This window comes from Podarcis raffonei, chromosome 12 (assembly GCF_027172205.1).
Source record: "Podarcis raffonei isolate rPodRaf1 chromosome 12, rPodRaf1.pri, whole genome shotgun sequence".
NCBI lineage: Eukaryota > Metazoa > Chordata > Lepidosauria > Squamata > Lacertidae > Podarcis > Podarcis raffonei.
This window is the reverse complement of record NC_070613.1, coordinates 48,715,162-48,732,682: the sequence shown is the minus strand read 5'-3', so window position 1 is coordinate 48,732,682 and position 17,521 is coordinate 48,715,162. Positions and strand designations below refer to the sequence as shown.

The following is a 17,521-nucleotide window of genomic DNA, read 5'->3' as shown; positions in this document are numbered from 1 at the left end:
GTGACAAGCTGCATCTGGCAAGCCAGCGCAGCACACGGAACGCCGTTTACCTTCCCGCTGGTAAGCGGTCCCTATTTATCTACTTGCACCCGGGGGCGCTTTCGAACTGCTAGGTTGGCAGGCGCTGGGACCGAACGACGGGAGCGCACCCCGCCGCGGGGATTCGAACTGCCGACCTTTCGATCGGCAAGTCCTAGGCACTGAGGCTTTAACCCACAGCGCCACCCGCGTCCTTATTTTATAGTACAGTACATTAATTATTGCTGTCATTTTATGGATCAATGGTCTTGTTAGATAGTAAAATTCATGTTAAATTGTTGTTTTAGGGGTTGTTTTTAAAAGTCCGGAATGGCTTCATCTGTTTTGCATTACTTTCTATGGCAAAGCACACCTTGGATTTGGAATGCTTTGGTTTTGGAAGGGACTTCTGGAACAGATTAAGTTTGAGAACCAAGGTGCCACTATGCAAGTGATTTGGAACTGTTGCCTAGACACCTACTCGTAGGACAACCATAGCAAGTAATTGAGTAGCTTGCACAGAATGTAAAGAAAAGAAATGGTCTTCTACAAGTTGCAGTTTAATGAATCACCACACGTCTCTACAGGTCTTCTCCATATCAGTGCTACTTCCCCCACTCTGCAGTGTTCTACAAATATGTGAATGAAACTAGGAATTCAAATGCCATTTACTGAACTATAAAAATATACTACTGAAATATGTTAGAGTGTACACAACACACTTACTCCAGAGATTGCTTACTCAAAGGCAATGAAATCTTTTTCTCAGAAGAGTTTAAACAAGCAACGTGGATGGCTGTCTCTAAAGTAAAATGAGTATGTGTTACAAAGATTTCCCGCTTCCTGCTGATGGAGAAGAGACCATAGAAAGTCACTAAGGAGAACAGATAAAGGCCTAGGCGCTTTGTTATCACCTTCTAAGGGCTTCACAATCTGAAGCTTCTCTGGGAGGTAAGAGCGACTGCTGATGGACATTCCTGAATAGCCAGTAAATTCGGAAAACCTGGAGTGAGTTCCCAACGACATGATACTCTCCGTTGGAGTGATGGAGCCACTGTGGAGTTCACCCTTCTCGGCCAGTTCTCTCAGCTTCCTTTCCTGCTCTTCTTCAAAGAACCTCCTCTCGGACAGGTAGTTCTCTCTCCGAAGAGACAGCCTTCGAAGTGCCGTTTCCAAGTCGCTAGAGCCAGGGGTTCCTGGGGTTCCAGGTTTTTTGTTCTTTTCTTCATTTCTAAAACAAGGACAAAACACACTTAAATTTACACTGCGTGTACAAGCAACAGGAAGGGGGGGAGACACCCCAAATGTCAATATTTGAAATGCCAGCAAAACTGCTCTGAGCTCTCTGTATAGTAGTCTAGATTTGAAAATATAAATGGCAGGCCTAGGAACGTTGACATCTTCATAGAGCTATGCGCTGTATTTAGCAATGTGTTTCTCAAATTCTTTTTAGCATCTCTTATTGTCTGTTTGCATTTTTTTGTTCTCTAAAATTGTCATCAGAATTTCAATTTTGCAGCTATGTAAGCTAAACACGGGACGCGGGTGGCGCTGTGGGTTAAACCACAGAGCCTAGGACTTGCCGATCAGAAAGTCGGCGGTTCGAATCCCCGCGACGGGGTGAGCTCCCGTTGCTCGGTCCCTGCTCCTGCCAACCTAGCAGTTCGAAAGCAAGTCAAAGTGCAAGTAAATAAATAGGTACCGCTCCAGCGGGAAGGTAAACGGCGTTTCCGTGCGCTGCTCTGGTTCACCAGAAGCGGCTTAGTCATGCTGGCCACATGACCCGGAAGCTGTATGCCGGCTCCCTCTGCCAATAAAGCGAGATGAGCGCTGCAACCCCAGAGTCGGTCACAACTGGACCTAATGGTCAGGGGTCCCTTTACCTTTACCTTTAAGCTAAACACACACACACACACACACACACACACACAATATGGATATAAATATAGATCTGCATGTATTAGAAAGGGAGGTCAGACATTTCCTAGCACAGAAAATTATTTTGGGGATTGCACACATTTGAAATCAAGTTGTACTCAGGGCTCAAAGTGGATGATGGACAGATAATTAGAGGAGGAAAGCCTCACAGTTACAAAAAAGTCAAGAATTACAAACTCCAAAAATGATTTAAACAATTATCTTACTAGCAGGACGATGTGTCAATAACAGGAACCAGTTAACAGTAATTGTTTAAGGAAATATAGTCATTAACACAAACATGATTTGCCTGAACCATACCACACTGGTGTTAAATTAGTGAACACTAGTTTGCAAATTTTAAGGTGTCCAGTAATTTAAGACAACCCAATATAGTTCACTTGTCCTGTGTTAGGAGGCTGCAGCGCAACAAGATATTCTTCTGAATATCTTACTCAGATATAGCAATATTGATCCTTCTTACAATGTTAGGCTAGCAATATTGAGTATCCTCATAATGTACGGATAGTATAGCATCCAACATATAGCACAAGTCACTGAATAGAAGAAAAGAATTAGGAAGTTCTTGTTCTGGAGATACATCTAAACTCTAAGTATACATTACTGACCCAGAGTCAGTAGAGTCAGTTTCTAGGATGATGCTATTAGTCTTGTTGTCTATCACAAAATTGGAAATGTCTCCTCCATAGAAGCTGGATCGTGGTGTGCTGACACAGCTAGAAATGACCGAGTTCATTGCTGAAGACTGGTTAGACCCAGGGATGTTCATTGGAGAGGGAGTTAGAGATCTCTGCTTTACCACTTGGTTGATGTTTCGCACGGCATCAAAGACTCTCTTGTGATGGCTGACAAAAGACACAAGCAGTTAATAACCAGCAAAATAAAACCCACAGCAGAGAAATTGCCTGCGGGGACATCATATTATATTAAGCTCAGCTTTTGTAATAGAAAAACATGTTCTCAGAGATTAGCTTTGTGATTATGCTCAAGAGAGAACAAAATCGGACAAATGGTTAGAAGTCGTTCTACGGAAAGGGGAAGAGCTGTAAGATACTAAAGTTTCCCCAAACAATACTTCCCATTTTCCAGATCACTTACTAAATGACCCTGTTCTCTTGAAACTTGGCCAAGACTGTACCCCAGGATGAAACGGGGAATAATTATTGGGCTCAAATGCTCCCCACCAACTATCCTGAGAGAAAGCAATTAACTGAACCAAAAGATCCTGCATTGATCCTGGGATCTCTCTTACCCTACAGCATAGCTCTGGTTAGAAAAGCAGGTTTTGAACAGCCAGGGAGATCCTCTATGGAAATAAAATGTGGGATCTCCTATACTCGTTGCATTCTCCCTGTGGCAACAGTAACATGCAGTAGTGGTTTGGGGTTTCTTGTTTTGTTTTTAAGATAAAGAATGCCCACAAAATGCGCCTGTGCATAAAACGATACAGCAGTAGGCAGCTTGGTCAACTATTGCCAGCAATGAGAAAATCAAGCATTTTCTTGTGACTTCAGGATAAAGCAGATGTTCCAGTTGCCACATCACCATTTTAAATGGCTGGCAGCACATGGTGAGCATGATTAGATGAACTTCATATAACCAGCACCACGTGGTGAGCTACTTGCATACTGCAGCTTTGCCACATGGATCAGGAAATTTCTTCTAAGCTATCATAGATATTTTAGGGACCATTTGCAGTGATCTGGTCCTGCGGTCAAACACTATGGATACCACCATACAGCTGCCTCTGCAAGCCAGCCAAAGCATATGCAGTGGTCCTGAGCTACTTCAGTGTTGTATGAATAAGCACATTTTTCATATCCCGCCTTTGCTCCAGGGACCTCAAGGAACTACACAATGGATTCCCGGCAGTTTCCCATCCAAATACTGATCTGACTTACACCTGTATAGCTTCAGCTATACATCATGTCTCTTGAGATAATGCTACTATAAAGTTGTCTAGTGTGTCCACATATACAAGCTTAAGCACTCTGACACTTAGCAGCCCTGTTTTGCTATTTCTGAGTTCCACTTTCTTACTTGTGCAGAATAAACATAGGAAGTTTTTAATTATTTTCCCTTCGCTATTTAGCTTGCAGATTGAATTTTCATCTGTGTTAAGAAGACGGATAACGAAAATAGTGATTTAACTATTGCAAACAGCTTGTTTATTTTTCCAATTTCAACTATAATGCTTCTGAAAAACATTTTATTTAACTTCCCCAAAATTCTTTAAAAATTGGCCTTTAAAATATCCCTAAGCTTTCTTCTCAATTGCTTTCCTCTCCAACAGAGAGAGGACCATTTCTAAGTAATGAGTTCAGGTCTACCTTCCTTGCTAGAAAGAAATGAGATGGCATTCTTAATTTGGGATTGCATAAAAAGGTTTGATTTCTACTTTTCTTATTAAAATATCACAATGCATCAGTCATACGTTAAGTCGGGGCTGTCAGGATCATCCAGATGCAGTTCTTTTCGCATTGACCCTTCAATTTCTGCTGCCAAGGAATCCTGTTAAGACAATTTTAAATGGTGTCACAGCATGCCATTAACACGTGTGTCTATTTTCGTAGTATGCACGGATGCTGATATACTTAGGGCTTCTTTTATGGAACAGAAAGGAACCGTTTAGCTAGTCTTCCCCTATTAATAGCTCCAGCCATTGCTTGCATTTCACTATATCACCAATACTAAAATTATTTCCAATGTGTGTTTAGCAGCACCCACAACCTCAGACCCTTCTTCTGTTTAAGGGAAGATTCAAGGCAATGATCCAGATTCTCCTCTCAATATTTACTGAAATTACCTAATTTTTCGCACCATAAGGCACACTTCTTTCCTCTTAAAAACTAAGGGGAAATGTCTGTGCATCTTATGCAGCGAATATGTGGTCCCTGGGGCTGGGTGGGGGGAACCCGGGCTTCCCCCACCAGCCGCGCAAGCTCCGGGAGCAGAGGCAAGGCTGCGCGCAACCTTGCCGCTGCTCCCGGACCTGTTCTGGGGGCTGGGGTCGGGCTTGCCCCAGCCCCGCGGCTAAAAACAAAGCCATCCTGCTCCATCCCGCTCGCTGTCTTGGCTTCTTTGCTCTTTGGGGCTGGGGGGGGGGGGGATCAGGCTTCCCCTGACAGCCCCAGGGGCTCTTTGGGGCTTGGGGGGGAAATAAGATTATTTTTCTTGATTCCCCCCCCCCTAAAAACTAGGTGCACCTTATGGTCCGGTGCGCTTTATGGAGCGAAAGATATGGTAGTTTTGGGATCTATTTCCTAATGCTAATCAAACTTGCGGCACTGGTGGCATGAGATGTGTTTCTCAGAAATGATTTTATAAGGTTGATTACCATGGGGAAAAGGCCTAAGGAGTGGTAACGGCGTGATATGGCATTTGGCATCGTCTTGTTCCGAAGGTTCTTCAGCTCTTCCTGCGCCTCGTGAAGCATTTCCATGCACTCTGCATACTTGTCTTCCAGCTCTCGTAACTGCAATGCACACAGAATGGAAATTATTTCCAGGAACCTTGGGCTATCTAAAGGCTACAGAAAACTATGCAAATGAGGAGGGGGACACTTTTAAATAAATAATAAAAAGCTAAACATCTATGAATTGTATGTTCCACATGTACGTTTAGTTCTGTCTGTATCTGTTTTCATGATGGTCCCAGCAATTTGCCATTGAAGAGACTGGGATTCTGTTGGGCTCTACAAGCTGAATAACTGATGCAAATTGCATGGAATCATCGTCGTCTTGCAAAACTTATTAGATAAAAAGCTCCGCAAAGCCCAGAAGAGCCATCACTTGATCATGGAGACGGTACAGGTTTCTTTCGGTCTTGCAGACAAATTTTAAAGCTGTCTGCGTGGCAATGAAAGACTAGCGCCTTACTTTTAAATTAAAAAAGAGAAAACGCAAGAAATCAGATTCTGTCCTTACGTACACACACTTGGTTTGGAACTTTCCTAGGGCCACATTTTCAAAGAGCGAAGTCCAAGGATTGAACAGTTAGAAGAATATGCAGCTTGATGCTGCGCAAGGTTAAGTGTACTGAAAGACCACTGACATCTCTGGGCTTAAGCATGCTCACCTCTGCAAAGAAATGGGCTGCAAGCTATCCTCTTTTACTTAGAATTCTTACAGAGAAGAATAACATACATATTTTTGGGAAGTAAATCCCATTGTGTTCACTGCAATTTACTCCCATGTATATAGGATCACAAGGGACGCGGGTGGCGCTGTGGGTTAAACCACAGAGCCTAGGACTTGCAATGAGAAGGTCGGCGGTTCGAATCCCCATGACGGGGTGAGCTCCCGCTGCTCGGTCCCTGCTCCTGCCAACCTAGCAGTTCAAAAGCACATCAAAGTGCAAGTAGCTAAATAGGTACCGCTCTGGTGGGAAGGTAAACGGCATTTCCGTGCACTGCTCTGGTTCACCAGAAGCAGCTTAGTCATTCTGGCCACATGACCCGGAAGCTGTACGCCGGCTCCCTTGGCCAATAAAGCGAGATGAGCGCCACAACCCCAGAGTCGGTCATGACTGGACCTAACGGTCAGGGGTCCCTTTACCTTTTATATAGGATCACAGCCTTAGTGTTTCTTTTGTTTTGCAAATCCATTTATCCTGGAGATTATGATCTGTGATCCTTACTTAATTCACAGCACAGAAGGCTCAGCCGTCAGAGGGTAGGCCTAATCTTAAAAGGTAAAGGCTTGCACCAAGGAAATTGTCCATTGCCAAGTCCACTTCTATGTTCAGTTTCTTATCCAAAATGCCATTAAGCTTTCCAAGGACAAAAAAAACCTCCCTGCATATATCAAAGAAGAGGTTTTTTGATTTCAGATGAATACTGTATTTAAGGTTTTAAGCAATTTCATTCCTATAGGTCTGAAATGACACTGTGTAGACCCAAGGAAACTGAATTCAAAAGCTATCACAAATATGCTCATCTCTTATTCAAATTGCCGTATTTTTTGCTCTATAAGATTCACTTTTTCCCTCCTAAAAAGTAAGGGGAAATGTGTGTGCGTCTTAGGGAGCGAATGCAGGCTGCGCAGCTATCCCAGAAGCCAGAACAGCAAGAGGGATTGCTGCTTTCACTGCACAGCAATCCCTCCTGCTGTTCTGGCTTCTGAGATTCAGAATATTTTTTTTCTTGTTTTCCTCCTCCAAAAACTAGGTGTGTCTTGTGGTCTGGTGCGTCTTATAGAATGAAAAATACGGTATTCTTCTGCCATGAGACCAAATGCAATGAGGCTACAGCATTTCAAGGCTACTGATATCAACTGAACTGAAAGCATCTCCCTGCTCCATAACCACATGACTATTAGAGAGGCACACTCACTTCTGCTGTGAGTTGCCTTTGGGCATCTTTAGCAGCTCCCAGATGTTGGACGAGTTCTTCATTTTCCACCGTACACTGAAAAAAGACAAACATCACAACAGATTAGCCACCCCATGCTTTCTCTTCCTTTAAAAATATTTTAACAAGTGTGGGAACAGAAGAGGCTCGTCAGAAAGTTGGCACTACATTAGCTATTTTGCTTATTACTTTAATGAACCTTACAGCTTTTGCCTTTTTCTGCAAATCCACTATCTGAGAGAGAAGGTGAGTGATTTCCTCCTGCTGTCTGGCCGCATCATCAGTTTTCTTGGCCAACTCTTCAGAGATACTTGCAATCTGGATGTTTGCATCTCCTTAAATAATTAAGAAACAATTGTAAGAATGAACCGGCATGGAAAAATATTTGGCATCGCAATTGCTTGCTAAATCAATATAAACAAGGTACTACTATAAGCTATCGCTGAGCAGAGAGACAGAGAAAGAGAACATGCAATCTGGCATTAGGGAGGTTTTTCCAACTGCTGCAGAGCCACATAGAAAAAGCCAATGTCATAAATATTGTTGAAGTGTTACTGCAATTGCAGGGTGGGTTTTCTCAATATACAAGCAGTGTAAGGGAACAGGGACAAAACAATTCTGAAACCAAGTGTTGTAGGTGCATTAGTTCTCAACCCAAGTGCTGGGGCTGCTGATAACTTAAAGCTACACACACCAACTCCCTTGCATTGCACACAAAAATGGCACAAACTCCAAAAGAAAACCCTTGTATGAGAATATCCTGATTATTCTGTCAAAAAGCAAGGAAAGAAGAAAACGTACTGAGCTCCTTTACACAGTCGTTGACAAGCTGCTGTTCTTTCTCTTCAAAAGAAATGGTTTCGGTCTGTAGCTGGCAAGCCTGTATTTTTAAAAAAATAATAATCCAAAATTAGCATTGTGTTAACTTCTTGCTGGATCTAGCCTTGTAAAAAGGGGAGAAACTTTCAACAGCAGACCACAATTCCAGGACATCAGCAAACACAGCCTTTCTCAACCTTGGGTCCCTAAATGTAGCCAGCATGGCCAGTGGTCAGGGATGATGGGAATTGTAGTTCAAGAACGCCTGGAGATTGAGAAAGGCTGAGCAAGCAATTCATAGTCTCCCACATCCCTCTTGTGACTATGTGGAACAATGACAAGTCACAACCACTAGGTGTCACCATTGATTTTTTATATATACATGGGCAAAGCTTAAAAGATTAACATCAAATTTAATGGCTGGAGAATATATTCAGGGGAAGAGTTAAATGTTCACTATTAAAAGCACACCCCAAACACAACACACACAAATAGAAACACAAGTATGTAACATAGTTTGGTAAATAAAGCTCAAGGGAGGTTTGTACTTGTAACTTCCAGCCTGATAAATAGCTTCTTAACATTTACGGTGCTAATCTTGGGAGCAATGCTTAGTTAAGAAGCTATCGCCATCTTGACTTTTCAGCATGACTATCAAATGAGTGTCTCTGCTTATATCAGATGCTGTGCATTACAACCAGCCTCTAAACGCTATGCTAATCCATAATGTTACGAAGTGCTCATTCCGGCTCTCACAGTGGGGAAACTGTTTTCAAAACTTTGCATGAACAGGAAAACTCTTTCCTGGCCATGCAATGAACAGTAATCTTGATATACTAAGGGGAATTCCAAAGGGGAGCAGGCTAGGTCCATAACACACACTGAAATAGTCTCAATTTCCACTGGTGCAGGATACATCTGCTTTGTGTCTTTAGGTTTATGGAAATGTAGGCCTTCAGACACAGAGCGAATCACCCTTAAGCTAGTGTACACAAACAGATGGGGTGGCAAAGCCATTTGTAGATTCGGTATGGGTGGCAAGTTGTTTTTTTTGGGGGGGGAGGGAGAACCCTGTCAGGACAATATATCTATTCTGTGCTCCTTCTCCTCCTCACTGGTCTCCGCTCCCCGACCCCCAATTGCTCATGGTCAGTGGTAGTTATTGCTCATTCTTGCCACGATTGCCATTGGGGTCACTTGTTCTCTCCTGAGTGATGATCACAGCCAGGAAGAAAAGGAGCACCAAAACCAGAGGATAAGCCAGCACATCCCTTCATGGTTACTTGTCCAGTGAGGGAGCAAGAGTGAGAGGAAGCAGCGCAGAAGATGAGCTACTCGCTTCTTTTGCCCTCTCCTTTCGGGTCCATTGGTGCCAATAGCAGGATGGTGGAGCAAAAGAGTCAGGGGCCTTGATGGAGCTGACCCAAAGCCAGCACTGCTTGGACTGCAATGATTGCAAGGGGAGTTCCAAACATGGAACCATCACCACTATCTGTAGCCTGCAGTCAAGGAACGATCTTACCACCTCACTTGCTGTTGGTGTCAGGCTTCATAAACACCATACATCTAAAGCACACCCCACGCCCAGGAATCCTGGCAACTGAGCTATAATTCTCAACACCCTTAAACTACACTTCCCATGACTCTTTGAAGGAACGTGCTTTAAATCTACGCCTTAGACAAGGGTCAATACTGTCCTGCAATATTTGCACACATTCATTAAGGAAGCAGGGTGGGGTGGAGAGAATAATCTATAGATTGCACAGAATTTATGGAGTAAAAGCTTACTAATCAATCAGTCCCGATTCCCGTGGAAAAAGAAGCAAACTTATGGTAGGTGAAATACTGGGATATGTTTTACCTCTGATCTAAGCACAACGTTCTCCTCTTCAAGGTCCTTAAGTTTCTTTTGAAGGGAATCTAAATGAAAATAGTTCTGGACAGATGAAGACGACTCATTCCTCTTCAACCTGGTAAGAGGCCCATTAGACACGTTTATTTTTGCTCCCTTTTACCTGCAGTGTTTGCAGCGGAGCTGCACAGCAAAAGTTCCAACAACCAGAGCCAAATGAGATCTAGCATTTTCATAGGTTGTCAGAGAGTTAAAAAGAAAGAAAGAAATGAAGCCATTGTGTTTATTCCGCCCATTTCTCTAACAGAGAACCTTTAGCTACAAACTGTATGTGTGTGGGGGGAGACGGGACGACTTCAGCTCTCTGAAGGACATGGTTTGCAAAAAAGTAATCTTATGATTCCATGACTGCTACAACACATTAAATAATAAAAAGCTGCAGCAGGGGAGGCACACACAAAAAAAGGAAAGTGGCCAGCAGGGGTTGTAATGTACTGTTAACCGCCTATGAAACGAGACTTTGGCTTTTCGTTGCTCAAGAACTGATTTGAACTGCTGAGCAGTCTTTGTTAACATGCTGTTGTGTTGCTGAACAAAATTCTTCCAAAGGACAGGATTTGGTTCAAAACTTAGTCCCTGTTGGAGGTAGACTGGTTATCCCATTTCTTAACTGGTGTGAGCCTGCTATGAATATCAGGTTCTGAACTGGATCTTGTAGCTCAACACTGGACTTCCATATTGCTGCATAAATCAGTTGGGTCTACTGTCAGTCAATGGAAGCCCGAAACATCTAACACTGGTAACCAAACTGTACGTATGCTGTATTTTTGCACTATTTACCAGAAAGGTCCAAATGGAGCAGCACGCTACAGAATGAACCCAAAAGGAGACTAGTAAAACCACAGCTGAGTACTGTTGGTAACACCTACTCATGATCAAGAGTACTCAAGAGATAATACAGACACGATTTTGACCGTTTGGTCCTTTCATTGGGAGCTGAGGGTCACCTGCAGCCTGGATGCAAAAAACCATGTGGTGATGCCAGATGCTGAATACAAAAATCATGTGGCTGTGCCAGATGGGGCAGAAGGATGCAAAATAGACAGTATAGCATGACCCATGTTTCCTGGCCCAAACTTACGGAGTTGAACAGATGGATTCCGGCTCGCTCTCTTCAGCAGCACTGGTGTAAAACTGAAGCAGCTCATCTTTCATGGACAGCTCATGACGTAACTGAGAAACCTGAACAAATGAAGGGGGGAGGGAAATCTGTCATACATTTGTTTTCAAGTTTATCTTCGATAGCAAAATTGAGTGTCGGGCTCTGTGTGGTTCTGCTAGCCAAGGGATCTACTTCAAACAGGACATAGGAAGATTCCCTCTGTTGGAAGAAAAACACAGATCAAGAATTCCAGTGCCTGCTACGATTAAAGGAGGGTTACTTCTCTGTATCTTTTTCATTTCAAAAGTTGCAAATTCATCACTATTTTATTATAAGTGTTGTTAATTAAATAGTAGGACACCAATAGAGAACTCAGAAACCTGGTAGTGAATCAAACAAGAGGACTTCAACCACTTCAAGCAAGATGTAACAAAACACCATTCCTAGATAGACACAATCTAAGACTTAAGTTGGAATCCTTCCCCATTTTTGGAAGGGAAATGAACTATAACAGCCTTGTTTGTTTCTCTCTGTGTCTCCATTGTTCTTCTCAATTTCCTCTTTTTGTTTTGGAAGCAGGAGTTCCATTTTCTGTGACCTGGTTCACATGCAACACTAAGCCAAGCCATGGTTTAGTGTGGATGCACAGGCTACTTTATTCCTCCCTCAATCCTGTTGCTGCTGAGATCTAAGTCATGGTTTGGCTTAATGCGTCATCTGAACCTGGGCTTGTGGTTTTTCTTGCTCCAGAGAAACCATAAGCTGTAACCAAGGTTTGTTCTAAAGCAAGACAAACCACAAGCCCGGGTTCAGATGACAGAATAAGCCAAACTGTGGCTTAGCTCACAGCAGAAGGACAAGAGAAGGAGTAAAATGACCATGATAGTCACTCAACAAGCACACACAATTGTTGACTCAATGAACAAGTCAAAATTTGATATGGATGAACTTCTTAGCTTAATTTATTTTCCTGAGCTAACCCAAAACCTGAAATGCATTTAAAATTTCAAACCAAAAATAAATTTATCACTTAAAATGCACTCAGGTAGAAGACTCCTTTGCATCCCAAATTAAATCTGAACATCCAAGAAAAAGGATAATCCTAAAGATTATATCTCCACATACTCTTGCCTGTTAAATAACTTGGCATGTCATCAACAAAATGCAGTTGTTCCAATTTAATAACACAATGAAAACTCAGGAAGAAGACAGATCCTAAGTCGTTACGTGCAGATATGAAAGCTGTGAACTAAATTTATATGAAAACTGTGAACTAAATTTATTTCATGGTTAAAGGTAAAGGGTAAAGGGACCCCTGACCATTAGGTCCAGTCGCAGATGACTCTGGAGTTGCGGTGCTCATCTCGCTTTATTGGCCAAGGGAGCCGGCGTACAGCTTCCAGGTCATGTGGCCAGCATGACTAAGCCACTTCTGGCGAACCAGAGCAGCGCACGGAAATTCCGTTTACCTTCCCGCCAGAGTAGTACCTATTTATCTACTTGCACTCTGATGTGCTTTTGAACTGCTAGGTTGGCAGGAGCAGGCACCAAGCAACGAACCGCTGACCTTCTGATCGGCAAGCCCTAGGCTCTGAGGTTTAACCCACAACGCCACCTGCTGGTGCGTGAACTGATAATACTCAAGGATGGGCAGAATGCTTTTTTGTTTTGTTTTGTTATGTTTTCACAAAAGGGTATTGCCGAGAATAGATGAAACTTTCAGCCATTAAAGCGAGACAACAGACATCAAAATCATATGGTCTCCTCTATACTAAACCAGAATGAGAATTTATTTAATAGAAGCTCCTAGATCATATTTCCAAAGGAGACAGGATCTGGTTCCAAAGACTAATGATACCCCTCAGCTAGATACTGGAACATAGCAAAGACCAGCAGTATTTGCTAAGATGATACATTTGCTTTTGCTATTAGAATGAGCGTTGCTTCTCACAAAGGCAATTTACAGACAAAAATAATCCATTGCAATCCACAACTCAGAGGCTATGTCTGAAGCAGTGAAATGTTGACTCCAGTGCACTCACCTCGTTTTCTTTAGTGCCTTACAATGCGTCTGAGTCTCTGTTTTCATAATTTAGTACTACTGGAAAGAGTTGCATAGGGTAGAAGTTAGTAGCAATTATTTGAAGTTGGGAAAGGGGAAAGGCTCTGTCCTTGAGACAGAAGGAAAATCAGATTTAAGCAGGTTGTAAGGGAACACAGAAAAGCATGATGCCACAGGATGAAAAGGAAAGTTAGGTTTTTAAAAACTAAGCAAAAGTAAGCAGAGGGGAAAGTCAGGTAACTGTACTTCTGGCAAAACACCTGCCCCATGACCCCAGTCAAGCTTGCAAAAATCTATCACTTGCCCGATAACAAATGTTGGAAATGTAAAGAAACTGAAGGCACATTCTTTCACCTTTGGTGGACGTGCCCGAGGATTAAGGCTTTCTGGGAGACGATATATAATGAATTGAAAAAGGTATTTAAATATACCTTCTTGAAGAAACCAGAGGCCTTTCTCCTGGGCATAGTCGGCCAATCGGTATTAAAGAAGGATAGAACTTTCTTTATGTACGCTACAACAGCAGCAATAATACTTATTGCAAAGTATTGGAAGACACAAGACATAACCACTCTGGAAGAATGGCAGATGAAGGTGATGGACTACATGGAATTGGCGGAAATGACTGGCAGAATCCGAGACCAGGGAGAAGAGTCGGTGGAAGAAGATTGGAAGAAATTTAAAGACTATTTACAGAGATATTGCAAAATTAATGAATGTTAGAATGATGTTGGACTGAAATTAAGTGGTTTCTAGCTGTAATGGTACAAAAGAATAGGAAAAAATGGTTTATTATAAGTAAAATTTAATGTTATAATAATTTAAGATTAAAGATCAGGGTAAAATAAAGAGGGAGAGAAACTGCTGAGCTAATAAATAGAACTGGAATACAAAAAAAGGGAGGTATGAGGAGGTCCAGGAAACAAGTAAATGAAAAATAAGTGATGAAAAGATTGACTGTTTTTAACTGTTTTTATTTGTATTTTTTCTTTTTTCTTTTTCTATTTTGTAATATTGTAAAAACCCTAATAAAAAATTTATAAAAAAAAAAAGTATTATATCAGATGCCTAGCCAAGGACATTTCCAGCCTTGAATTAGAAAATTCCGTCAAATTAGAAAATTCAGCAAGCTGATCATGGGAAGGCAACCTTTACTTATAAGCCCAGTTGACATACTACACTAAAGCATGATTGATTTCTAAAAACATTTTATACACACACACACACGTATATATACTGCCATTCAGCCTATATCAGCCCAAGGCAGCATAATAAAACACAATCTTCATACAGGAGAGAGGCGGGCAGAGAGGGAGGGAGGTAATAGTAAAACCACTGTAAAAAACAAAAGTAAAAACCAGCTAGCAAAAGTTAGGGTACAGCATAACCCGTTACAAGCCTGGTGAAATACAAATTTTTGACTGCCCATCTAAAAGCCCTCCAGAAGGAGTTTGCCAAAGGAAAAAATGTTCCACAGTCAAGGTGCTGCCACTAAGAAGGCCTATGTATATGCCTTGGGTACAAGCCTGAAAGAGCCAGAGTCAAGTGTTGGGCTTGTGTGTTTTCCCTCCCAATCTTCCTCTCATACTGCCAAAAGGAGAACCACACTGTACCGCTCAACCCTCCCCCCCCCCCCCGATTTAAGTGGGACATCCTGGAATCATAGAAGCCATCTGGGCTTCTGCTTGGATCCCAGAACTTTCTGCTTTTTGGTCCTGTGCTCTGGCACAAGCCAGCTGACTCATGCCAGAGTGCTGGACCACAAGCTTGGGCACTCAGGGGGAAAATCAGCTGAGATATTTGAGATATTGAGAGTCTGGCTCATATTTAGATACCTGGAGCTCCAATATCATCCCCATCAGTTTGTTTTTTAAATCCCTAGGCAACTAGAAATGACCATTTTCAATTACTGAACTAAATAAGTTGCTGAGAAGCAATGTACTGTATGTCCTGTTAACTGAAGCACCAATGTAAGGTACATAAAATGATCAAATGACTTCACCATTACATTTATGGATTCACCTATTAAAATTCTCCCTCTTTCTCTCAGATTCTTTTTGTGCAATCACATGTGCAGATTCATTCATTATGTCTCGCTCACATGTTCTGAGACACACAATCCTAACACCACTCTTCATATTCTAAAACAAAATTCTGTAAAATAGCAAAGGAGACTTTTATAATTCCTAAAAGAGTGGCAGTAGTCTCTGGTATTCCATTTTCTTAGCACATATTTCCTTGCAGCAACAAAGTCTCTTTATAAGGCTTTCGAATGTGGTCCACAATTCAATGCAAGCGTCAATCCCAAGGTGAATGGATGTAAACGATACTTCATTCTAAACTATTGCAACATCTTTTGGGCAAGCAATCCCGCTGATAGCACAGGAATATATGATGCTACTGAGGTACACAAAGCCAGAACAGTAGGTTGTGTCAATCAGGAACAAAGAAAATTTGTGTGAATATTAAAAACCCATTCCTAATTAGGCCGTGTGATGAAATATTTGATCTATAAAGAAATGCAAAGTGTTAAGAGTTTTTTTTTCTTTTAAGAAAAACCCCTAGGGACACCTGTAAATTAGCAGCAATATATAATTGCAAAGACAGTCCAAACAATGTTTTAAAGAGATGATGGAAAGTACAAATGCATGTTAGGCAAGACTTAGTTCAACAAAACAAGTAGCCAACAGAGACCTCTCTAGATTACACTGATGGAAACTGCAAAAGAAGATGCAAAAGAAGAAGAAGAAGAAGAAGAAGAAGAAGAAGAAGAAGAGGAGGAGGAGGAAGAGGAGGAGGAGGAGGAGTTTGGATTTGATATCCCGCTTTATCACTACCCGAAGGAGTCTCAAAGCGGCTTACATTCTCCTTTCCCTTCCTTCCCCACAACAAACACTCTGTGAGGTGAGTGGGGCTGAGAGACTTCACAGAAGTGTGACTGGCCCAAGGTCACCCAGCAGCTGCATGTGGAGGAGCGGAGACGCGAACCCGGTTCCCCAGATTACAAGTCTACCACTCTTAACCACTACACCACACTGGCTCAGGTGAAGAATAGGCCAAGGTTAGAATCATCACAACAAATCTTGTCCGAGAACAGCACATGAAGAGGATTTTGCTTTCCAGTTATACTTTAGTATACTTTCTTTTCCAGTTCGGTAGAACATGTGGATAATGAAGGAGGAAAAGGCCTGATACTACAGGAAATTGGGGTTACAGTAGCAAAGACTCCAAAGAACACAGCTAGGAATGGGGGAGCAGGTGATCAAGCAACAGTCAACATCCGTAAGGTGTCAGGGTACCTTGAGAGGCGAAGGGGTGGGGAAAGGAAAGAGAGGAACAAGGGGAGTGATGGAGTCCTGGAAAAGTGAGAGAAGCAGCAGAAGTGTGGGGTGAAAGAAGGATCTAGAAGGCCAAGAAGCTCAGGGCTCTGCTTTAATATGCTGCCTAAGTTTGAACCCCACATAGTGCAATAATGATAATAATAATGATAATAATGATAATAATGATAATAATAATAATTTTATTTTTTGTACTCTACCCATCTGACTGGGCTTCCAATAAAAGCATAATAAAACATACGGAACTGACAAAGAAGAAATGGCAAGATACAAGGGCAAATAAAACCAAACAGGTTGGGCTTGGGGCAGCGGTGGGATGAAGTTTACTGAACTAGAAACATGTCAGTATTAGGCACATGTGGATGCCCTCACCTCTTCCCTGATGTGCTCTACTTGTTCTTCAAGGAGTTCATTTCTCTCAGTCAGAGTCTTATTCTTCTTTAACAAGGACTGGCCAATCCGAGCAGCTAATTCTAAATCCCGCTCTTTCTGTAAAAAATAAAAGGGACAAAAAAACCACAAAGGGTCTCAATTATTGGCTCATTTAGAAAATGACTACTTTCTGAAAGCACATGTACATTCAATCAGTGTTCTAGGTAAGACGAGAAAGTCTGCTTTTCAAAACAAAGAAACCCATAATTTGTGCTTATTTCCTTTTCTTTGTACTGCAGAGGAAACACCCACATCATCTGGGAAACCTGCTGTGTACAGTATTTCAACTATACATAGGAAAGTACAGCCCAAAGTTCAAGTGTGAGAAAGTTAACGAAATCCAGATCTTACTCCTTTATTTGAAAACTGTCAGCGAGGGTACAAGTATAAGTGGCGTACATTTTGCAAAGCGCTGCGCAGGGAACTTGAGGATATTGCTACTTGATGCCTTTTAACAACGCTTAGTATTTATATACAAAAATAAAGGCAGCCATGCTGGCCTGCAAGAAAAATTCTAATTATGTCAACAAGCCTGATGAAGAGTTCTAGA

At 42.0% G+C, this 17,521-nt stretch overlaps 1 protein-coding gene across 15 annotated transcripts in view; it reads right to left on the bottom strand.

Moving 5' to 3' along the window:
- Positions 1-17,521, bottom strand: part of TRAK1 (trafficking kinesin protein 1) — a 140,992-nt gene that overhangs the window by 25,263 nt on the left and 98,208 nt on the right. For 14 of the 15 annotated variants that reach the window (XM_053359598.1, XM_053359611.1, XM_053359609.1 and 11 more), the window contains 10 exons: positions 16,912-17,024; positions 11,119-11,219; positions 9,987-10,095; positions 8,108-8,186; positions 7,511-7,641; positions 7,289-7,363; positions 5,294-5,431; positions 4,391-4,467; positions 2,565-2,801; positions 933-1,249 (listed from right to left, as the gene is read on the bottom strand). In XM_053359598.1, the coding sequence (XP_053215573.1) occupies positions 933-1,249; positions 2,565-2,801; positions 4,391-4,467; positions 5,294-5,431; positions 7,289-7,363; positions 7,511-7,641; positions 8,108-8,186; positions 9,987-10,095; positions 11,119-11,219; positions 16,912-17,024 (1,377 nt within the window). Of the gene's footprint in view, positions 1-932; positions 1,250-2,564; positions 2,802-4,390; positions 4,468-5,293; positions 5,432-7,288; positions 7,364-7,510; positions 7,642-8,107; positions 8,187-9,986; positions 10,096-11,118; positions 11,220-13,181; positions 13,241-16,911; positions 17,025-17,521 lie in introns of those variants that run through there. The other variant, XM_053359602.1, reaches the window with a different exon arrangement.